Source organism: Strongylocentrotus purpuratus, unplaced genomic scaffold (assembly GCF_000002235.5).
Source record: "Strongylocentrotus purpuratus isolate Spur 01 unplaced genomic scaffold, Spur_5.0 spur5_scaffold_9, whole genome shotgun sequence".
NCBI lineage: Eukaryota > Metazoa > Echinodermata > Echinoidea > Camarodonta > Strongylocentrotidae > Strongylocentrotus > Strongylocentrotus purpuratus.
The window spans coordinates 35,004,909-35,029,399 of record NW_022145615.1 but is presented as its reverse complement, the minus strand read 5'-3'; the positions used below and the strand labels follow the sequence as shown (position 1 = coordinate 35,029,399).

Sequence of the window (24,491 nt, the reverse complement as noted above, 5' to 3'; positions counted from 1 at the left end):
GAGTGATTTATTGTAATAACAATAACAAATCTGTTTTTGTGTAGAGCATTGATTCAACATCTCTTTGCCAATGAGGAAACCTTCTTGGAGCACAGATCAGTGCAAACTTTGTATACATTAACATATTTTGTCACTTATTCTACAAATCATCATGAATCCTTGTTCAGAGTAATGTCACCATCATACATCATGTTTTGTTTTTGTTTTTTTGTTACTACTTTAATGTTTTGATTTAAACATCTATTCATTGTTATATATTTGTTCTCATTTGCTATGTTATCTTTATATATATATATATATATATATATATATATATATATATATATATATATATATGTACATATGCTTTTGAATGCTTTTTATATGATTGTATGTTTGATGTAAACTTGCATTTTTAGTCTTTGGACTTTTTGACACGTCATGAATAAAACCTTACTTGAATCTCTGAATCTTTGAATCAAGATTATCCTCACCTGGCCAACAAGGGGCCTGACATCTGTAGCAGCAAGCTGTCCTGTCGCTTCCCACTCCACCACCACTACCCCAGCTGTACCCCCTAGCCTCTCCACCGTTAGAACCGTGGGTGTGTCTGTCGCTCTCTCGTCTCCCTGTACCGATAGAGACTCTGCCGCAAATCCGATGATGCCGTGAGCATCGTCGTTGGAGATGATCGTGACGGCGACCTGGCTCTGGAAGCCCAGCTCGGCCCCATTGGATGGACTGGAAAGGTAGACGCTGAAGGTCTGGTCGTCCTCCGGAATGATGTCATCAAGGAGAGATACAGCAAAGGTGAGTTCAGTATCAAAAGGTGTGAAGGTCAACTGGGTGGACCTGTAAAGTAGGATCAAGAGAAATTCGGGATGACAATCTTGGAAAAATAAGATCTCACAAATCACCAAGATATTGAATTCCCAATCACAGTATAATTCTATTCAGACTGAGCCCTTGAAAAATATGATTTGTTCTTATGCTGAATCAAACTAGGCTGAATCACCCATAATATTGGAAAGATAAAGAGATGTACATGTATCATTTTCAGGTTCTCATTTCTTACCAAGGAACATAATCTGAATCCTCAGCGACACTGGTCAGCTGCAACATGGCAGACATCTCATCCGAAACACCATCTCCATAGTTAGCTGCTGCAAGCAGGGGATTTGTGCTACCTCCGACCTCCAGAGAGACAAGGTCAAAGGCAGGGTCAGAGGTCACCAGGAGGTCAAATCTGGAGTTGAAGGTGTTCCAGGTATAGACGGAGGAAGGGCCGTCTGCATTTGCGAGGGCCAGGTGAGTGATGCCTTCAGGGCTGGTGACGAATACCCTGACAGATTGGACCCCCTGGGTGGGGATGGATTGGTGGAGGATGAACTGAGAGGTCACAGAGCTCCACTGGTAGATGACCGAGTTTATCTCTGTGTTACCAGCTAGAGAGAGAAAAGGAGTTTGAAGGAATAAACACTTGAGGCTTTGGTGATGAGGTGTCACATTATCACAAAACAAGATTAACTGCTTTCATGGCTGTATGCATCCATATGCAGACATGTAATACTTTTCTAAATTTTGAGGCACACAATAGAATTAATGAGCAAGAATTTAATTAAATATTAAAGGGTTTGGAGAAATAGAGCATAAATTAAAAAAATATAAAATTGGCAAATGTAATATAAACACATGGCTTTGATTTGAACTGCTATTGTAAGTGCCTAAACATTGTGCTCACATTTTATAGAGTACTGGGAAAGCCATCAGACATTTTACCCCCTGAAGTTTGTGAGGTTTGACAGAATTTATGAAAATAAAATGTAGAGCAACATTAAAAAAAAAAAAAAAAATTCTCTAAGAGACAAAAATCTTACCATTATTCCTACTGTTGGCAATAGCTAGGTATGCATTGGATCCCACAGTGAAAGCTTGGATATCAGTAGCTCCCTGGCTTGAGATCTGCTGGACCTGGACTAGGTTACCACCTTGCCATTCATATACAACAGACCTAGAAGCGTGTAAACACAAAGTGGTCCATCAGTCATTTGGTTGAGACTTAGAGATATATCAATCGAGTACAACCCACATCTTTCTCATAAATGTAAGTGTGTAGCACCATAAGACTCATAAAAATGCAATGACAAAGCATTACAAAGCGTCAAGCTTCTTTTCTCCTTTCAAGAAGTAAGTGGGTTATAATTATTAATTGATTACTTTTTTATGTGATTAAGCCCCAGATACATGGTTCTAAAGGCATTCCAATACTATTTCAAGAATTTCTTCAAATCCGTTACAATTTTCTTCACCCGGTTAGAGAGCAGAACATGTAGATTAATATCCTGCAAAAGGGCATTAGAGTCATGACAGGGCTTGATACCAAGACCTTTGAATCTTTGAAGGGTGTAGAACACTTCACTCAGAGAAATAAATGCAGATGAATTTCTTAGTACAGGACATTATTATAGTGAGATGGATTCTAATTTGGACCAATAAAGGTGTCACTCACATGATTTCATACGAGGCAAGAGAAGAGTCATAATAGTTTGCCACAGCCAGGTACTGGTTGCCATTGATGGTGAAAGAATCTATGGCAGACGCTCCATTGGAGTTGAATAGAGAGCTCTGGATGAAAGTGAGACCATTCCATAGATAGACAATGGAGTTAGATAGGGATTGCCCATTGTTACTCCTCAGCTGGGTGACTGCAAGGTAAGTGTCTGACCCAAGGTTGAAGAATTCAACATCAGATGCACCGACAGTTGAGATGTCTTGGATCTGAAAATGAAGATTGAAAAAATGTGTGAATGTAAGAAAGTAAAGATGTGGAGGACCTGAAATCATCTGTCATATTGGATTGAAAAATGGCAATATTTAGTCAGAATTTCTCTTCATATTTACCTTCATATTCATTGCTTTTGAGCATAAATGAATGCATTGCATTTAATCATAATCATTCACTTACATCTTGTTTCATGCTTCAATTTCAAGATAATTTGACAGTATTGCAATTCAACATGTGAAACAAATGTGGACCAGAACAAAATTTGTTTATAAAAAATAATATAACATTATGAAAAAAGAACAGAAATATTTGCTCAGGCAGAGTTGTAACAGCAACAGGTTTCAAAATCAGCTACCAGTTTGAATTTTAATTGTACATGTTTTAAAACCAAGTTAATAGTCATTCTCAACCTAAATTATATATGAAATATTAGTCATAAAATGTGTATGAAAATGCATCAAAATTTGATTAAAATTTACCGGAGCGCATCTAAGAATCTGGAATCCAGCCACTAGGGACTTTATTCTTTGCATACATCAGTCCATACTCCTTCCACGTTCCAATTTAAAATGTCTGAATTTTTGTTTATGGACCACCCTGCCTTAGGATGCTATTAAATGCAATCAAACACATAGTTTGGTATATTGATGATGGTCAATTCCTGCAAATCTAATCAATCTGTCATATTGATGCATGAACAGCCATATTTGATCGTGTAGAAATGGATGTCAAAATTCTAGATTGATGTCAAAATTGATGAGTTGCTTTACTGTCACACTTACCACTGTCAAGGACCCATTAGCATCGAGTCTATAGATGCGTGAAGAAGTCTGACGCCGCCCACTGGCTCCCATGTTAGCTATAGCGATGAGAGTGGTACCACCTTCCACTGTGCTAGATGAAGCCCTTACTGCACCATCTGTCTCTACGGTCTGTTGAAACAACGAGAAAGTGATGTATTCAAAGATTACCTACATGTATCTATTCACTTTTCTGCCATTGTCAAAAATCTATTAAAACATTTCCTAAGAGTCTTACATTCAAATCTGTATATAAAAACACTCAAGGAGAAAAGGAAAGTGGTTTTATAGGCAGGTGGTCTTTTGTATGGGTTCTCTTAATAGTTTTTTTTACAAAGAAAAAGTGATGGTTATAAAAAAAATAGTCGCTAAAGCAGACTGTACAGGATACAGTGAAATTCATGGTGAAGATGATAAATATTTCATGAGTACAGCATATTCTAACTGGAATATCTGTTCTGACATACTAGACAGGATTATTTCCTACATGGCAGGTTGAGGTTGAGATAGAACAACATCTATTAAATACTTCAATATCTACACGTTATATTTTTTTATTTTTCAAGTGATAAAACAACAATATAATATGTTAGAATATAATACAGAGTGGTGACATGATTAATAAAAACAACATTATAAAATCATTCCATATTATATTAACATATTATTATCCTTTTACTTAGTAACAACAAAATTAATTTCATAAGAGGATAGATGCGTTAAGACGCGGAGGAAGCACTCACCTGCACAGGTATAAACACACCCTGCCATCTGAACAGCATGGATCCCATCACATTACTGCTATCAGGCAGTCCCTCTGAACCATCAGTGTTCACCCCCGTGGTGAGTGGATCAGTCCTTGCATTGCTAATGAGTAGTAAGAAGGACTCCCCATTGGAAGTGAAGGAGTGCCATGACCTCACGCCGACCCCGGTTATGTTCTGGGTATTCGCTAAGACTGGTATGTCACCATCTGTAAAACAAAGAAATACATGAAGACATCATACATATTGGAAATAAAACATTGAATACATGAAAAAATTATTTCTTAACATTTTACAGATACATGTACCTACATATTAATGTAGCCCAGCTGATAATACATGTATGTAGGCATCTATAAGACGAATGCAAGGACAAGATATGTCCATTTGAAGAAGGGCAAAGTTTTGAACATTTTTTTCACTACATCTACACAATACACTGTCATCAGTAGTTTTAGACCTTTGCCTATAATTTAATGTCTCACCTTCTTTTGGGCATAATTTATATCTATTACATTTCAAATTTGTAAAGGATATACATGACACTAGATTTTATTTGATCATTTATGGATTTCACACAGGTAAATACAGTTTGTACGTATAATTAACTTTTGAAGATTTTGACATTCGTAAGTTCTAATATCTTTTGATTCCCTACATTTGCAGGCCATCAAACGCCCACTTCTTGGCAAACACAACTTTGCAGTTATTAAACTGATATTTGCATCTTAAAGCCATTTTCAATCAATCTACCCAACTGCTATCAACCTGAAGGAACACAAGTAAGTGAAACCAATATTATTAATACTAACCAGCAGCAACAGCTGTACCAGGTTGTGTAGATACATCTACAGTGACAGTGCTTATATCCCCACCTCCTCTCTCTACGGAGAAATAAACTGTACCAGAGGACTCTTCCACCTCAACCAATGAAGAACTGTCAAGAGGTATGGGATGTGTATTGGTGAGAGTAAGAGAGAATGCAGAGAGAGAGAGAGAGATAGAGAGAGAGATATAGAGACAGAGAGAGAAAGAGAGAGAGAGAGAGAGAAAGGAAGGAGAAAAACAGAAACATTGCTATCAAAACTTGAAAACTCTCTACAGGACTATGACAGTACAATTGATGCTAAATAATCACAATTATAATAAAAGTAACATATAAAGTACTTACATATGTAGCACCCAATGCGCTGAATCTGACAATTATACATAATTGTACACTAGTCATATGATTATTATTTCCAATTATTGTCTGTCTTCACTGTTTATTTCCTATTTCCACCCCTTAGATACATGTTTATATATAACTGCACTTGGATATGCATGTAATATGATTGTAAATATTGCATTAAATTCACTAAAATATAATATTTCATTATTCTCTAAACCAGGCCTTCTCAACTGACGGTGAGCGCGCCACTTGTGGCGCTTGCAGTCAGTCGGAGTGGCGCGCAACAACGAAACAAAAAACAGAAAGAAAGAAAATATATATTTTAGAATTAAATACTCAGCTAAATCAAGAAGTTGCAGTCGAATTTGAGCCCAAAATGTCTGCTTAACAAACAGGAAGAAAGGGGGATTTATCATTTTTTTACCATTTTATACGAATCTAAACCTAAAGTCTGAACAACAATTAGCTTACGATGGGATACCAATTTTAACATTGCCAATCTCTGGAAACATCTTGTTTTTGTTTGTTTGATTTTCACTTTATTTTGACATTTCCCGTGTTCATTGCACACAAAAAACTACACATAAATATACCTCCAGTGTAAAGGTACCAAGGAATTGTACTAATCTTTTCACATCAATATGATATGCAATTATGATTGATTATATTATTATTGTGGAATGAAATGGTGCTAAAAATGCCCCATTTCAGTGGGCCTTTAGAAAGCCCTAAATCAACCAGCTTCAGGGGGCTCCGCCCCTGCTACTCCCTGTTAGGGCTTCGGCCCTGGACCCCACCCATTTTCGGCTCGGTCGCTATGCTCCCTCGCAGCACTGTCAACCATACAGGGTGGCACTTCAACTACAAATTCTTTTCGTTTTGGCACTTCTAATAAACTAGTTGAGAAGGCCTGCTCTAAATAGTACCCAACAGTTTACAAAGTACAATCTGTTTGATTCAGCCATTAGGCTACAAAATTTGATTGATTAAAATTTAGTACTATTTCTTTCAAATACTTACCTTGATCCATGGGGGAAGATCTGCAGAGATCCATAAGGGGCATCATTTTCCTGTATAATGATTGTGACATTGGTTGGAGCCCCAAGTCTAGCGCCCCCTGTTGGCTCACGAAGAAAAACTTTGAACTCTTCACCAAGCTCTGGAATGTTATCTGTCACAGCAGAGATTTGAAGAACCTGTCAAGAAAGGAAAGGAAAAATGTTTTATAATGGCATAACGCATTTCTTGAAGTATAACTAACACATGTTTAAGACTAAATGTAGATGAATAATGTTCTCAATCCCCGACATTGACAAATTCAGCTCTATCAGATAATCTCTAGAACAAAACTAAATAAATCAATAAAACAAATGAGTAACAAAGGAAAACACAGAGCCACAAGTATAAATTTCATAACAAGGAAAACAATATCGCAACAAGCTTCAATCTATTGATTTTAATAATTAAAAAAAGAAATTACAACTATTTCGTCTTAAAGAAATTCCTTGTTACATATGGAAGAATTAAAAAGATCTCAAGTATTTCAGAACTTACAGCAGCCTGTGCACCTGGGCCAAAGGTCACAAAGCCGGTCGTGGGTGAAAGGTCACCTTCACCACCAATCACTTCAAAAGGTACATCGATCTGACCAAAGGTGCCCCTGTCTCTCAGCACAGCAAACCGTGCTACACTATTAGCCGTTGAGGTGGCAGTAGGTTCATCAATGGTGACTGTGTTTACACCCACAAAGTACACGACACCATAGGCATCATCGTTAGCTGTGATTGATACGATTACTGTGCAGAGAAATCATGAGGTAAATCATTAGATGATAATTAAACAAGTACTTCATTGCTTTAATTTTGTAGTGAAAAAAACTGGGTCTTTGAATCAATTCTATAAATAGATTGTCTGTGAAAAGATGGTATAACAATATTTGACCCACTGTGGTAACTCATACCTGTAGCATCATACATCTTTTTCACACCAAAAATAAAAACCCTCAAAACAGGACAGGAATATCAAACAATATGAACTACCGGTACATCCTCAAACGTTGGAATTAGAAAAAAAACGCTAAAATGCTATGGCTACATATTCAGTTTGTTGTCCTACCTTTATGCATTATTCAAAGAATGCAGCACAAGTTATGTCAGACTTGGTATTGAATGGGTTAAATGATCTTTGTTTAAACTAACCTCTGATTGGCTCTCCCAGATCTAGACCACCGGTTGGGTTGTTGAGGAAGAGTTCCAGGGTCTCATCATCCTCTGGAATCTCATCATTCACAATGTCCAGGGTTACTGTCTTCCTACTCTCACCATCTCCAAACACAAGCACCTAGCCATACAAACAGTTAAGACGAGAGAAAAAACAAAAGGATGATAAATTTCAGCTTCTGTAGCTCTTCGAGGTAAAATTTCCAATATATATTATTTCGAAACCAGTCTTGCAAATGAGAATAAATGGAAACATAAGTATCAAACTTATGAAAATTAATTAAAATGTAAACAAAAAAAGTACATATGATATTGGCCAATGCCTAGGGCAGAAATTGCTAGAGCCAGTTTATCATATCATTGCACACAAAATATTAATAGACAAAGAGAACAATATGAATGAGAATGAAAATAAGAATGAAATAAGAGAGGTGTTATAAGAATATGGATGCAATGTACAAGAGAGAATAAGTGTGAAAGCTCTTTTAAGTGAGATAATGGAAAGAGTGTGTTACTGGCAATGGTAGAGGGAAGATGAGCGATAAAATAACATACATACATGTATGAGAGTAAGTGGCAGGGTAGTGACAGAAAGTGAGATACAGCAAAGAAGAAAGACAGGAATTAGAGAGAAACAATCTAAGATGAAGAGAGGTGAAGGGATACCTGATCATCAAATTGGTAGTCCTCTCCCTTTCTTGCTCCAATGGGCTGACTGTAGATGAAGATAGACACCTCTCCATAGGTACCCTGGTCTCTGAGTACTGTCAGGTTTACTGACCCAACATCCTCTGATACTTCAATACTGCAGCAGATACAGAGAAAACAATTAATGCAAGGAGGTGAAATACTTTTACAAAAATTTAATGCAAGAAACAATACAAAAACAAGCAATAATTTGTACAACTACAAGGACTTCATCAAACCTACAACACCTCGCACAAAGGGCTTCTTCCAATTAAAGATGTCAATTTTTAAAGGAGAAAAACCATCTTTTCACCAATGTAGTGTCAAAGATGCAAAACAGTTGGTTTGACCTTTCCAGAATTTCTGGTAATTTTATAATCCCCAAATTAATATAAAAACATGTACATGACTGTTACATTTATGGGTTTGTAGATAATCAACCATTTGATTTCACTTCAAATTCAACTAAAACTACATGTACTCTTGGGGACACATCAAGGTACTTTTCTCCTCTTAGCAAGACCAAGGAACATGACAAGAGTTTGAATGTTGATGATCTCAACTTACTTGGTAATCACAGTGTCAAACTTGATGACTCCTTGAGTGCCGTCATTGGCCGATATGGTGACCTCTGACACAAGGTCAGTGGTGTCTAAAGGTCAAACAATGAATTATAAGAAATGTATACTCTATTATCTAATGTTTCATAGTTAAAATGGGTAATTTTTATGACTTTGAAAATAAGAATGTGACAGGAGTGAGATTAAAGACATACATCATGTCAAGCAAGCATTGATTTCAGGACGCCCCCCCCCCCCCCCCCCGCCCCCTTCCCTAACAAAACAAACAAAACAAACAATGAAGACAAAAGCTAAAGCTGCTCAAAGAAAAGAAAAACATTTGACCTCTGAATTGTGAATGTAAATAAAGACACAATATGTCAACTATCATTCTACGCAGTCAAAAAGATACATTCACATACTAAACTCAGATTACAGTTCTTAGTTCTTACAAGTGCTTTATGTAGTCATGTTTATTTAGAAAAGCTCCTGTGCACTTATGCATATTTCAAGTAACTGTACATTCTAAAACTAACCCCTAATGTAAATTGGTTGCTAAAACTGAAGTATGAGTTGCACTTCTTCCTACCTACTTTAAGTGGCATGCAAACATTTTTGCTGCCAATCATTTCAACACTGTTCATGGTGACTGGGAATTTAACAGGAATAACAACTATAGAACAAAATGTGAATATGAATGTGAATGTTACCATAATCTACATGTCAAGTAACAAGTTTAAATGGGGTGTTCACATTCATACTTCCAATCAGTTCAACACTGTTCAATGTGACCCGAAATTTTGTAGGAATATCTGTAGCATAAAAACACACATGAACCGGACCATTTTTTACAGCATATTCCTTACCCAGTTTAGGAGGTGTGTTCACATCCCCACTTCCCATTAGTTCCACACTGTTCAAGGTGACAAGGAACACCTCATCCAGCTCTGGAATCTCATCTTCATAGATCAGGATGGAGATGGGCTCTGAGGAAGATCCATCAGCAAAGTCCACAAAACCTGCTCCACCCACAAAGTCTGACCCGTTCAGAGCTCTCTCGTTGGCTGGCTTGGTGGGGTCAAGGGCACCTTGGGATATGGTGTAGGATACTTGTACTTGACCTGGACAAAAATTGTGTAAAAGTTGAAATTACAATATTTCTAGTGGTCAAACTCTCTGAAGGTTGGTCCCTAGACAAAAGTATGAGATTACAGCCCTGTATTATAAAGAGTTGTGCTTGATTCAAATTAATCACAACTTTGTACTATTGAACAAAAAAGACGAGTCAAGATGCAAACAATAATTTCTACCAATACTAAAATAAAATTGTAAAAGAAGGATTCTTTATGAAATTTAGTTCATCATTTGCCCTTCATTCCATAATACATTAATATCAAGCCTTGAATGAAAAGAAAGTAGATTTAGAGAGGATTAAATGATTAATAATTAAATTCAACTCAATATATGTATATATATATATATATATATATGAATTATTGATCCATTTTTCAAGACTTACCGATGGCTCCATATTTTCTCTCCACAAAGAGTTGGACCAAGCGATCCCCTTCTGGCGTGGCCACCAGCAGGGATCCCTGAGCGAAGCTGAACACCCCATGGGGCTCATCACTAGCCCCAATGTTAATGGAAGCACTAGCCCCCTGGGGGTCGATGGATGCTGCTCCAGTAGGTGAGACACCTGAGAAAACAAGATGATAGTTTCAAAAATATTCTGTAGAAAACAATGGTATATGTGAAGGATGTTATGCAACACTGGTAGGTATCTATCTATTTCATTCTTCATCTTCTTCTTTTGTTTTATAAAAATGACAGCATTTAAAATACTTTACATGTAATAAGATTTCAACAGTGGGTTCAAATTAAAGTTATAGACATACCTGTGGTTTGTACATCGGTGAGGATGATCTGGAAATTCTCATTGGTTTCTGGTGTTTCATCAGGAAGAGATTCTAGTGTGACCTCCTTCAGTAGTTCTCCCTGTGGAAAGGATACAGATTTAGAACATATCATATCTCCCTCAAGTCTAGCTATGGATTTCTGTACTGACCATATATAAATAGGACACAATGAAAAGTTTGAGGTAGCATAATACTTCCACTGATGAATTCAGGACTTTACATCAACAGATCTACTCTACGTTAGGTATGGGACATTACTCTACTTTAGGCATAAAGAAATTAAAAAATTCTACAACTTGGGGGCATGCTGGCCCTCCGCTAGTGATGAGCAAACCATAATAATATGGGCATACACTTGTAAATTAAATGGGCAATCAAAAGTGGGCTATTACCATTCCTTATCTTGAACACAAATATGAAATGTTTTGAAGTTAAACATAATGCACTGTACCTGTTGGAAGACAATCTGGCCATTTGTCAGTCTGAAGGAGAGAGCTGGATCCAGAGACTGGGAACTCTCAATGGACCAATCAAGAGTCACCTCACCCATGCCGGGGGTAGAACGCTCTACAGTCACATTGAAGGCCTCGCCTGTCAAACATAATAAACAATTCAGATTATTTCAGAGATGGTGTATATAATATACACAATAATTATTTACATGAAGGGTAAGGCTATTATTCAAATCAACATGGGCTTATACAAGTACACATACATGTATGTTAATAATGGAATCATGCAGAAAAATGACCAATGTGAAAATACTGTGACTGCTACAATTATGACTTACATGTGTGCGTCAATCATCAATTACAGTCACTGTGATTATCATTATGAAAAAAATTAACAAAATGCTTTAAATAATATTGGAAAAATTCAAAATGATTGAGTAAACCAAAAAAATCTCTCTTCATTCAACAACATATATCTTTTCCTTCCCACTACCCTAACACACAAACCTTCAGAGATGATGTAAGAGAGCGTTGAGAACCGTAGGATGCCAGCTACAAAATCATTAGCAAGGATGACAATGGTGACATTGCTATCAGATCCAAGGATACTGCCCCCTCCGGGGTTGTAAAGCTGAGCAGAGAAGAACTCATCAATCTCAGGGATGTCATCATCACGGATACCAATGTTGATAACTTCATGAAAAGAGAACGAAACAAAATTATAGACCACGTCTGATCTACTTCATTGATTCATGGAGCATAGATACAAATTTGCCAACTGTGATAGTAATTAAGATACATTTAAAGCTTCAACCTAGTACACAAATACAGAAGGGCATTATTACCAGAAAAACACCCTTCCTCTTCATTACGGATGAATTTGCTTTCAGTGTAAGTGACCAACTGTACAGAAGGTCAAACTCCTAAAAAGGACCACATTTTGCGTCCTCTTTTAATGGCAAATATACAAAAAGAACCTGCACTTACAGACCATCAGGCTGATCATAAGCACATTTACTTGTTTCCATAGAGTGGTCTTAATGGACAAATTTGATCAAAGAGCAGTCATGAAGAGGTGATGAGAATTTATAGTAAAAAGTGAATTCCAGAACATGTTTTTTAAGCCAGAAATGTTTATTGACACAGTTTGGTTGGTTTCTCTAGAACCTAACTTCCATATCATGACATGTAAAATCCACCATTCACATTTGTATCATCGCAATTTGCATCCTACTGTCCACCCGCCTTTACCTTGTCTGGTTTGCCCTGAGGTAAAAGTGAGTGTCCCTCCACTGGCAGAGTAGTCCAGCCCACTGGTAGCCGTCCCACCAGATATCATCCATGAGATGCTCACTTCACCAATGTTTCCACCTGAGCAATCAAAGACACAGAGACATAACAAAGATGGTTCCATTAGTTTGGTGCTTAAAACTATGTTTCTAAACACTTTAAATGTAATTAGTATCATCCCAGTCATTTATTCCATACATGGCACACACACACATCGGTACCCCTGCACAGGTACATACATGCTAATCAAAACACATCAATGAGAGACAAAAGATGAAGATAACTGTTACTTCCCTACAATCCACCTTTACTCTAGAACTTTGTAAGCCATGAACTGTAAAGGTAGAGGGTTTAGGGTTGCTGTATTTGTCACTGACCTTTGAATCACCTACACGAGGTTCAAGTTAAACATCCTTTGGCAAACAATTGTTATACAGCATACATGTATGAGGGATCTGTTCCATATATGTAGATGCTGGTTCTGGTAACCATTGCCCGCACATGGATGCAGGTGAATAATAAAAATGTGGTACAAACATTATCTGAAGGAATATGATATAATGATTATCAACATACGTATGTAAATCTGATTTACAAAAGAAGAAGCATTAGGTTGACATTATTATTTGAGTTCTTCATCCTGTACTCCTAGAACCCTTAAACACTATCTTCCAGAAACACCATGATGAGAAGGACACCCTGGACTAGCTTACCCCCTCTCTCAATGACCAGCTCCACACTGACGCTGAGCCCAGGCTGCTCTTCTATGGACAGCATCTGACCACCATCTGTGGCCTCTGGGCTGTTACTGTAGAGTCTCCATACACCGTTAGCATCATCATTGTTCTCTATGGTCACACGGGTAGCCTGACCATCCCCCAGGGTAGGGAGGTTGAGAGGGGCGGGGCTGGTGTTCAATACACGGACCGACATCAGACTCAGCTGCGGTTAGGAAGTGGGTAGAATAACAGTGATAAAAATCATTTACTTTTTGTTATTATTCCCCATCCGGGAATGTGAAAGTAAACTATTTAAGAGGACTACATTTCTTGACTTTTGTATACATAATATTCTTTATATACAGATATTACTCCATTTTCCTTCTACTGATTTTCACAGTTTCTTTAAATTAGTTTAATATAATGCTCATGATTTGTATATTTTAAACTGTCTGTACTTTATCAGATGTATATATTTGTTTGTTTTTTAACGGAAATAAAGTCTTTTGAATTGAATTGAAAAATTACCAGGAATTTGAACAAACATGACTTTCCTGTTTGTCCCTGTAACTGTTGCAAGCACTTAATTTGACCGTTTACATGTTTAAATATATCACATATACACTAGTTTTTAACAACAAAACTTGTTTACCACCTTCCAATTTTAATTTTCATCACAATACATGCATCTTAAAGTCTCAAGGTAGAGGTTCAAACAATTGCAACTGCATATGAATATACATAAGTACATGTATACCAAAGTATTGAACTCACTACAAACAATTTTTTTCTCTCAAGACAATACCTACCCCGAAAGTTTCATCTTGCTCTGGTAAAGTGTCATTGAGGATGGTAACTTGGGCAAAGCCTTCTGACTCTCCATCTCTGATCAGGAATGTTCCGCTGGTCACAGGCTCATAATCCACTCCAGAGATGGCCTGGCTTGCATACAAGGCTTGAGTCTGTTCATAAAATAGATTGGCGCATACATAACAATTACGCAACCTCAAAAACAGGCACTGTGATGTAGCTATCATTTTACATAAAGATGGATGTAATAATCAGGTACTATAGTTCTAGGTTTAAAAGACACATAATCTATAGTAATCGTATAAGAAGTAGCATTGCCCTGACTTATAATAACATTGTTTTGAAGAGATCACATAGGAATATTTTAACCAAATCTCACATCTCATACACATTCTTTGCACTTCACATTACAAATTTACTTGGGTATTCAATGATGGAATTACAATATTGATTTTCTTTAAGAATCATCCCACAATCTTATACAAGCTTTCATAAAAAGAGTTCAAAGTGCATCAATGTGTAACTGACCTTGACACTGTCTTTGACGTAGAGCATGAACCCTGTATTAAGGTCAACACTCTCGGTGCCTGAAGACACTGTCAGCAGACACAAAACCGTCATATTCATGGCGCGGTACTCAAAGGCACCGCAGGCCTGCTGGCGGAGACAGGTCTCAGCGCATCCCTGGAGCGTGTTGGAGAAGGACGAGACATCGTAGGGCACCTTGGACACCCGGAGACTGCCCTCTATTGGTGTCTGGTAGAAACTGATTGGGGTCTGGCCATTGAGGGTGGCTTCTGAGATGAGGTCGAGGGTCTCCGTGCTGTAGGTCACTTCAAGGGTACCAAAGTTTCCACCACTGTGATGCAGAGAAATAAAAATATTTGAATATGTGACACAATTAAAGTCTAGTATTTACTTTTTTATAAGTTATACAATTTGTACGTTTTCAAATTTTCCCATTTTTAGCTTCATAGCTTATAGTATTAAAGAAAATACATGTAAAAAAGGCTGCTCAAGAAAATAGATAAAAGAGGATGCAGCACTCTGTAATCAATGTCATTGTAGGAACTGTGATGTGGTCAAGACCTTTTAAAAGTCTGAAGACCAAGGCCAAGGCTCTATCGTAAGAAGAGCTGTGATGGACTCAAATTGGTCAACTAGTGTCTCATAACATTTGTACATCAAAATGTACAGGTAATTTTAACACTGTGATTGATTGTAAAACGAACAATCAATTTAAATCAATTGTAATTTTGTTTCCAAAAAGCACAGCCAAAGAGGTCTGAGCTTAGTTACATTTGAAAGACTTAGTCTGGTCTCAACTTCAATGCAGGTAAAAAATTATCTATATCAGAATATGTACTGAAATACTCACCTTCTAATGACTCTCAAACTAGCAATATCGTCTTGCAGATCTGTCTCCTGGACCCGGTTATCTGCCAAGGCAAACTCCACTGTCCCATGGGGATTATCATTAGCTTCAACACTGATGGTAGCTTCAGGCTGGTCACCAACCACCCCTCCAGCTGTAGCATTCACAAGGAGCAATACAACATTCTGCGAAAGAAAGGATCACCATTCAATACAAATCAATCACAGTTTGGAGGAATTAGAAATGAATACAAATTTACATTTAGAGACGGTTAAAAACTACATGATTTTCTGATCAATCATTGCTACAGGTTCCCGATGTAATCATAAAATTCCTAAAGAGTATTCTTTTAAACACAGGGCTTCTTCACTTTGAGATATTCCTCCATTTTATGTCAAACTGGCTCGAACTAACAATGCCTTCCACTAAAACCTCATAAAACTCATATTATTTATCATCAAGGTACTACTATACCACAATCCCTTGGTTTCCTTTTCCCTGCTCACAGATTATAGAATAAACACAGCAAAAATATGCATAACAAGTCCACACTTATTACCATTATCACAAAAGTTTTTTAAGGAAATCTTGAATTAGCAAATGTTCAACCTGTGAACTGCCACAATGCTTTTGGGGGGATTTCTTCTGACTTTCAAGTCACCTTCACCCACATGCATCCTTGCTTGTCCTGTGAATATATATTTGATATTAGAATATAGTGTTGTTTGTGCAACATACCTCTCTTTCTTCTGGTACATCGTCAGGTAAGATGTTAAGAGTGAACGTCCGGGTGACATCGTTGGAAACAAAGTAAAGAGTTCCTCCAGTAGGAAAGACATCATCTACAGCTAGCTCACCTGCAAATAAAGATCAATGTCAACATCAAATATGAGGTAATTCATTACATGATCAAACACCCAACAATTTACAATGAATGATTCTACATGTATAATCTAACATACATGTACATGTATAATGGGCAATAATGGTGTTCAGTCACCCTAAGTGATAAGCCATTAATATTGATCCAACCATTTGGATGTCTAGAATTTTATATTTAATACTAAATATAAATGCCAAACACAGAGATACACCTTATTTTTTAAAGTAGAGCCATTTTGATTTTTCTATTCAGTCTCTTCTAATTAGTAGGTCAAACATGGTTTATGTACCCTACATTTTATTTATCTACTGTACCACAGGACATTTCTCTTGCTCGCTTGGAATAATATATTTTCAATGGCTATGAACAACAACAAAAGAAGGAGTTACAATCTTAATACCATTGATTGTTGCTTGCCACTCAACAGCCACTACTCCGATTGTACCACCACTCCTGATGACGCTCAGTGATAGCTGCCGCGTTTCTCCTTCTTCTGGCTCAGTTACAATCTGACTTGAGAATCCAAATCCTGAGAAAACAAAAACAAATAAATCATTTCATGGTGTGCCCTCTAGAGGATATTTTAATTGGCAAACATTACTAATTAACCAATCAATTAATCGGCCTAAGAACAATCGAGCCACAGATATAAAAAATGCATTTTGCATGAAACTCAAGCATATCTGCTTACCTCCAGATAGCTAAGTTTGAGTTTATTCTAAGATGCTTTATCCCATTTTTCTTCCTATTACTATTAACCACTTCAGCATGTTCCTTTTGAATTATCACTAACTTTAATTTTTTTTTCTTCAATAAAAATTCAAACCTTTTCTTGAGAGAGTAAAACCTGGAGTACAGCTTGCCAATTTGAAGCATATCATATCAAAACACATGTACAGGTATTGATTTCATGTTATCATCTTTTCTATACAGCTCATCTTTTTTTAAAGTCATTTAAAGACCGTCAATATGGGCCAGAAGGGATTAGACCACACAGCGAGGTCACTGACAGGTGGCTATCTCATTAACTCAGCTCTCAACTAACATAAGAAAAAGAGGATCATGGGGGACCAACAGGCACCGATTGGGGAATTTTTCTACAAGAGGGAGCAAGTAGCTATAAGTAGGACAGTGGGGCTTTAACTTACCAAAGTTTCCATACGGATCATCGGACTGCTGTATGATGACCTCTGCCTCATCAGGTGACCCTAGCACAGCACCCCCAGTGATCTGCTCCAGTAAGATGACCCTGAACGTCTCTGCGACCTCTGGGGTCTGGTCATTGATGACCTCTAGTGGGAGGGGCTTAGTAGTCTCACCGTCGTACAGTATTACATCAGTGGAGGTAACGGAGTAATCAATTCCAACCTCTGCTGTTCCAGGGATGGTTTGGAATTTGACTGTCACCTGAAATGGATACACATTTTTGTGAATGGTCTAGTGTAAATGTTTTTAAAAATTCATTTTATTGAAACTTTTCCATTGATCAGCCTGATTCAACCAAGTTATCTCAGCAATATTTACTAATTTCTCAGATAATTTATCTTAAGTTGCTTTTTTACTTGTTAAACAAATTTCACTTATTTAAGGTCTTATTATTTCATTTATTTATTCACTCTTTTTTTTAAAACACAGATTAGCTCCATGCAGTGCCACAAGAGGAATTGAAGAATTTATTGTTCATTAGAGGGGCATCTTGAAAATTACAAATTAAGACTAGATTTCTATTATCACTGATTTGAGGAAAGAAGAAGAGGGGAAGACCTCGTAAAGGCTTTTTAGATGATTTAATCACAGAATGGCTCAAGACCGAGATACTTGGAGAGACACTTGATGTAGAACTCTGTTTGGGTCACTGAACCTGTCATATTGACAGATCACTATTGATGATGATACACACTTACAGTGCCGAATGTCCCAGCTGATCTTGTGACATTGATAACCTATTTTCATTGATTTGAGGAATGGTATACACACTTACAGTGCCAAATGTCTCCGCTGATCTGGTGACATTGATAACCTATTTTCATTGATTTGAGGTATGGTATACACACTTACAGTGCCAAATGTCCCGCTGATCTGGTGACATTGATAACCTATTTTCATTGATTTGAGGAATGGTATACACACTTACAGTGCCAAATGTCCCCGCTGATCTGGTGACATTGATAACCTATTTTCATTGATTTGAGGTATGGTATACACACTTACAGTGCCAAATGTCCCCGCTGATCTGGTGACATTGATAACCTATTTTCATTGATTTGAGGTATGGTATACACACTTACAGTGCCAAATGTCCCTGCTGATCTGGTGACATTGATAACCTATTTTCATTGATTTGAGGTATGGTATACACACTTACAGTGCCAAATGTCCCCGCTGATCTGGTGACATTGATAACCTATTTTCATTGATTTGAGGTATGGTATACACACTTACAGTGCCAAATGTCCCAGCTGATCTCGTGACATTGATCACAGACTGTGATTGTCCTTCCATCACATAGACCTGATTAGAGGATAGCTGAAGGACTCCATTAGCATTGTCATTAGCAATGATCTTCACCTCACCAATGTTCTCAGCTCCAACTCTTGGAGAATCATCAACTGTAAAGGAAGAACAAATAATGAATAGATAGAGCATACATGCAGACAGTAGTGTGCTTTTGTCTCAAAAGTATTTGATTTCATCACGACACCTGAATTTTGAAGTGTGATTTTATTACATGACCAATTCAGTACACATTCTTGAAATATGTAAACTAAAATATTATATGAACACAATTGGAGATATATTGATTGTAACTTTCATAATAATCATCATCCCTTTCTCTCTCTCTCCCCCTCTCTCTCTCTCTCTCTCTCTCTCTCTCCTTCTCTTTCTCTCTTTCACTATCTATTCATTCATAAAGATTGCCATAAAGTTTCTACATGTATATGGTGTTTCATGAATAAATTTGATGTTCTTTAGCAATACTGATTCAATTTCACATTGCAGCGTGCTGGAAATAACATATACTGTATCAATCATGCACTTCTATCCTACTCTCTCTTAAACTTTTTCTCTATTTTCTCTCTAATATCTTAATCTCTCTGTTACTGAACATCCTTCTTTCTCCAAACCGATCGTTGCGCCTCCAATCTCTGACTCCTCTCATACAAGTCCCTTTACTATTGTAATTCAATTGATGTACCTGGTCTGGTCTGAGCAGGATTGGTAATCATAGCACTGATGATGTAGACGAACACACTCATACAGGACCCAATACTATTATAAATCACTTACCTGGTCTGATCTGAGCAGGATTGGTAATCATAGCACTGATGATGTAGACAAACACACTCTCCTCTGTCCCAATACTATTGTAAATCAGTTACCTGGTCTGATCTGAGCAGGATTGGTAATCATAGCACTAATGATGTAGACAAACACACTCATACAGGACCCAATACTATTGTAAATCACTTACCTGGTCTGGTCTGTGCAGGATTGGTAATCATAGCACTGATGATGTAGACAAACACACTCATACAGGACCCAATACTATTGTAAATCACTTACCTGGTCTTGTCTGTGCAGGATTGGTAATCATAGCACTGATGATGTAGACAAACACACTCTCTTCTGTCTCGGGGATAGCATCGTTCAGCAGCTGGATCGTGATATTAGCCGTCTCTTGACCTTCCATAAAGGTCACCGTTCCTTGCTTGGCCTCAAAATCTTTTCCCTCTTCCGCTCTTCTACAAAATTGAGGAACAAAAACAGAACAGGATATTAACTGGATGGCCTGCAGGTAACATTTATGTCAGTCATTTTCCTATGGGTGAACTACATGTCTTAAATTACAGTATATATGCTTGGAAAACATCGTAGGAAGCAAGATACATGCATATAGGGTTCCATTAATTTTCACAATATTGCAATTAAGAACATGTAGATAATCATTTATGTACAACACCAGTTGTTATGCTATTACATGACCTACAAACATGTGTGTTATGTTAGACACAATCTCAAAACAGTTTAGGTACTGAGTGATCTAAAATTTCACTTAAAATATAAACACTTATCTGACAGGGGCTGATGCACTCACAACTTTTCAATCTACTGACACAGTATAATATTACTAAAACTCTGTGACAGTTTTCAATTATCTTACATTGTTCGCAAAGAAGATTGCAAAAACAATTATAACCAGCACACTATTCAACTCTTGTGCATTGATTTGTAGCACTTTAACAGTACGAAGAGTAAATATCAAAGTGTATTTACCTAACGTGGGCTGGAAGATTTGTGAGCTCCTCATTGAAATTCAGGGTGGCATACATCACTTCCACATCTCCATCTGTACCTCTGTCCCTAAAAATCTGCAGGAAAAAGAATTTCAAATTGAAAAAAGTTTTTAGATGTTTAATCTTAATGAATCTTCTTTCAAAAAATATTACATATTTGAAGTAAACTTGATAATACAATCATGCATGTAGCATGTGGCATGCCTTAATCTTCCTGTTCTAAAATCTCTCCATTTTCAGTTCCATCACAGCATTTCAATTTGATTTTTTTTTTAAATCATCAGTGAAACGAAAATATTTAAGCATCTTTGTGTGTATTCCAGTACATGTATGATGCAGTGATGATGGGGGAGGCAGAGGCTAAACTGAAAACAGCATAATTTTATCTCAATTCTTAGAAGACTGTTTCCTATTTCAAATTTTCAAATGTCACCTACCTGCATGGTCACTTCAGTGCTTTCTTCTGTTGCCATGACAACTCGAGACTGCGGGTCGATCACAAACACTCCATAGGGATCATCATTGGCCAGGACTGACAGCACTGCTTGCGAAGCATTGCCAATTTGACCATTGGTAACAATGATTAGGTTGACATTGAACAACTCATCTAACTCTGGAACCTAGATTAATGACATTACCAAACATCAAAGTATTATAAATCAAGGTAGAATTTGATATCATGTCATTTGATAAAATCAAATGTTGATGGAAGGGAAATCTAATAAACAAGCAAAGTATTATACACATTTATCACAAAGTTTCTCCATTTGATATTCAAGAGGAGCAATCTATTGCAGACTTAGGATTTATTTTCAACCATTCTGAATATGTCTGACATAGAGCTTTCAAAAAATGTCCCATAGTATAAAAAATAAATTAAAAAAACACCACAGGGCAACAGAAAGGAATGTTACACTGAAAAGAAATGGTTTTAAAAGGCTTCAAAAACTCAAATACAACTCGGTAATAAAATGGGAAAACAAAAAACTGCCTCTTAACTAATCACATTTTTTTCACTGAAAGTCTTACGAGAACTCCTTCCAGCACTTATATAAATTTTCACACAGCAATATAACATTTCACATTTTCAATGGGTGCATTTTTCACCTAGCAACACATTAGTTACAGTACATACATTTGAGCTATTTGTCACTTAGTTTCAGCTTGAATTTACTTACATTATCAGGATGAACATTAATCACAATGTCCTCTGTCATCTGATTCACACCAAAGGTCACATTGCCAGAAGAGTTGACCAGGTCACTGCTGACCAGGGCATGAGGGTTCATGGGGTCAGAGGTTACAGACCAGAACACCATGACCTCACCAAGTGCACCACCCAGACGTATCACCTGATGAAATGAGAAGGATCAAGTTTAGTTAGGGAAAAAAGAAATCAAACAATCGTCTAAGTGTTTTGGGCACATTTGCAATTTAAAAAGATTACATCATGCATAGTAGCATGAGCTTGCATATTTTAATCATTAAAGAACAATTATCTGTAATCTCTTATTTATGTATATTGTGCAACTGTGAACAATAGCCCGTTCAGGTATCAACAGATAGTTTGTTGATGGCTGGTCACACCAGCAGTCCCGGGAAGGAATGTCCCAAATAAACCAATCAAACTGGATCACTGCTGCTCAGATGATGTAATTTGTATGTTTCACTAATAATAAATAATAATAATAATATGGATATTTATATAGCGCCGGTATCCGCCAGGCTCTGACGCTCATGCCGCTGTACATACTAATTACAATCTCAAACATATCACTTTTTTATACATTAAAAAACAAAACATTTTTAATATATGTAACATTAGACAAAAGTGCCTAAATATTATTAAGAGTAATAAAGCCAGTAAACACTTGGGTTTAAACTGAAACAAGAAATAAATGTTAAGATAAAACTATATCTATTTGAAACAAAATAATAATGAATCAGATTAACCTGCAAGGTGACATCATTAGTTTGAAGAGGCTGGGGCTCCACGGCCGTTACAAACAGAGATTGAGAGTCAAATTCAAATGTTCCATATGCATTATCCGAGGGGAGGATGACTACTTGGATCGTGGAGGCTGGTCCAATTTGAGCTGGAAAGATATGCAATAAAGAGTAAAAATCACTCTTGTATTAAAGGTTAATTGCATGTTTCTTACTATGTGTATTACATCTACCTTCAGCACCCTGTAACAAAAAAATGAACTTAAAATAATTCATAAAAATGTATCTCTAATTTTGAGGGAATTAATTTGTACCCAACCATGTATTATATGCATCTGTAGCATGAAAATATTGTTATTATTAGATAAACTATTTTTAAAACATCCTGGAGTTTTGAGATAGGTCTGTTATTCCAAGATGTGTTGATGTGTATTGTCTCCATTGCTCAAAAGTATAAATTGATTTTAAAAAATGCATGCTAGAAGGCACCATGTTCCAAGCAAAATGGATATAGCAGACAAACACAGCTATATTTGCCATATGAACACACAACCAATCAAAATACCCCAAAAATCTAGCATAATTTTACAGGGCAAGCAATTGGAACACTTGACATCAAAATCTGAATTACAATGATTTCTGTATTCAAAATGCAAGCAAAGGAAAAGAAAAACCATGAATCATATTACTACCATTCCATGTTTTTTTTTCCATTAAGCTAAAAATAATTGTGCGCATGCATAAGAATTAATTGATTACACTTCAAGCTGAAAGATATTTAAAACTACATCTAAAAGAGAGAATATGAGGGATGTAATTGACAGAAAACTATGGGTAAACTACAAGGATAAAAATATAAGAGATAAAGAAAATTATTAAGCAAAATGGGAGCATCCAATCAAGCATGCCATTCATGAATTCAAAGCAGCTTCAAAATTAGAATCCTTCTCATATGCAAAGTATCATTTTTCTTTAGTGCAAAGCTTTCAGCAAAAACTTCTTGTTAAATTTGTTTGTATCTAAATGCTTACCTGTGCCTATAGCAGTTTGATGTACATGTAAATATGTGGGATACAAGGCAAATGAAATTTGATTTAGTAGTGCAGAAATCGGTAGGGTTGTGGCAGGATGGGGTAATGATTGTTAGTACCGAGGCAACCATACTATATAAATTTTGTTTTAATTAATCTGAAAGTATACATACACAGCCTTATGAATAGTATTAAAAACAAGAAAACCTATAGAAAAGTACTGTACATACATGTACATGTATATTACATTTTATCAGTTAGTACATGCACAACAAACTATCTGTACAAATATTATTGATGTGAGTAAAAATCATAAAATACATGTGCAGGCTTGCAATTCCCATTTTAAATGTTTTCTTAATGTCTGTATATGGAACATGAATCTATATAATTTAAAAACAAAATAACACTTTCAATTTTCATGAGCAGCATATTTGTGCAAATCTTTGGTAGTATGGGTGATTTGGGCAGGTTGAGGAATAAAAATGGGCAGTTTGGGATATATTTCATGCTGTCTTCCTTGAGTAGTCTTTATAAACAGGTTTCATTGTAATCTGGAACAAGCAAGAAACAATTAAAGAATTCTTACCTCCCCCTGTAGGACTAGAGAGCTGAACCTGGAAAGACTTCTCAAGCTCTGCAATATCATTATCTACGATAGCGATAGAGATGTAGGTAGAGCGCTGCTGGTCGGTGAACTCGAGCCGGCCTCCTGCACTCTATCAATCAGAAAAATAGATATGAACCATTCAAATACATTTGAGTTTTAAATATTCATACAGAATTGGACAAGTATAGAATGTTT

The 24,491-nt window shown here is 36.7% G+C and overlaps 1 protein-coding gene across 4 annotated transcripts in view; it reads right to left on the bottom strand.

The window, feature by feature from the left end:
• LOC578459 (adhesion G-protein coupled receptor V1) overlaps positions 1-24,491 on the bottom strand; it is an 85,054-nt gene that overhangs the window by 33,928 nt on the left and 26,635 nt on the right. For 2 of the 4 annotated variants that reach the window (XM_030976810.1, XM_030976807.1), the window contains exons 23-54: positions 24,276-24,405; positions 22,662-22,804; positions 21,887-22,060; positions 21,146-21,328; positions 20,689-20,783; positions 19,978-20,156; positions 18,856-19,022; positions 17,562-17,820; positions 16,814-16,942; positions 16,269-16,387; positions 15,534-15,715; positions 14,684-15,014; positions 14,155-14,307; positions 13,340-13,568; positions 12,588-12,707; positions 11,844-12,029; positions 11,336-11,475; positions 10,864-10,963; positions 10,485-10,664; positions 9,832-10,086; positions 8,973-9,057; positions 8,385-8,523; positions 7,698-7,839; positions 7,054-7,295; positions 6,520-6,695; positions 5,141-5,265; positions 4,308-4,537; positions 3,547-3,696; positions 2,489-2,757; positions 1,857-1,990; positions 1,055-1,424; positions 474-831 (exon numbers count right to left, since the gene is read on the bottom strand). In XM_030976810.1, coding sequence (XP_030832670.1) covers positions 474-831; positions 1,055-1,424; positions 1,857-1,990; positions 2,489-2,757; positions 3,547-3,696; positions 4,308-4,537; positions 5,141-5,265; positions 6,520-6,695; positions 7,054-7,295; positions 7,698-7,839; positions 8,385-8,523; positions 8,973-9,057; positions 9,832-10,086; positions 10,485-10,664; positions 10,864-10,963; positions 11,336-11,475; positions 11,844-12,029; positions 12,588-12,707; positions 13,340-13,568; positions 14,155-14,307; positions 14,684-15,014; positions 15,534-15,715; positions 16,269-16,387; positions 16,814-16,942; positions 17,562-17,820; positions 18,856-19,022; positions 19,978-20,156; positions 20,689-20,783; positions 21,146-21,328; positions 21,887-22,060; positions 22,662-22,804; positions 24,276-24,405 — 5,874 coding nt within the window. Of the gene's footprint in view, positions 1-473; positions 832-1,054; positions 1,425-1,856; positions 1,991-2,488; positions 2,758-3,546; positions 3,697-4,307; positions 4,538-5,140; positions 5,266-6,519; positions 6,696-7,053; positions 7,296-7,697; positions 7,840-8,384; positions 8,524-8,972; positions 9,058-9,831; positions 10,087-10,484; positions 10,665-10,863; positions 10,964-11,335; positions 11,476-11,843; positions 12,030-12,587; positions 12,708-13,339; positions 13,569-14,154; positions 14,308-14,683; positions 15,015-15,533; positions 15,716-16,268; positions 16,388-16,813; positions 16,943-17,561; positions 17,821-18,547; positions 18,587-18,778; positions 18,818-18,855; positions 19,023-19,977; positions 20,157-20,688; positions 20,784-21,145; positions 21,329-21,886; positions 22,061-22,661; positions 22,805-24,275; positions 24,406-24,491 lie in introns of all 4 variants that reach the window. The other 2 variants (XM_030976809.1, XM_030976808.1) reach the window with 2 other exon arrangements.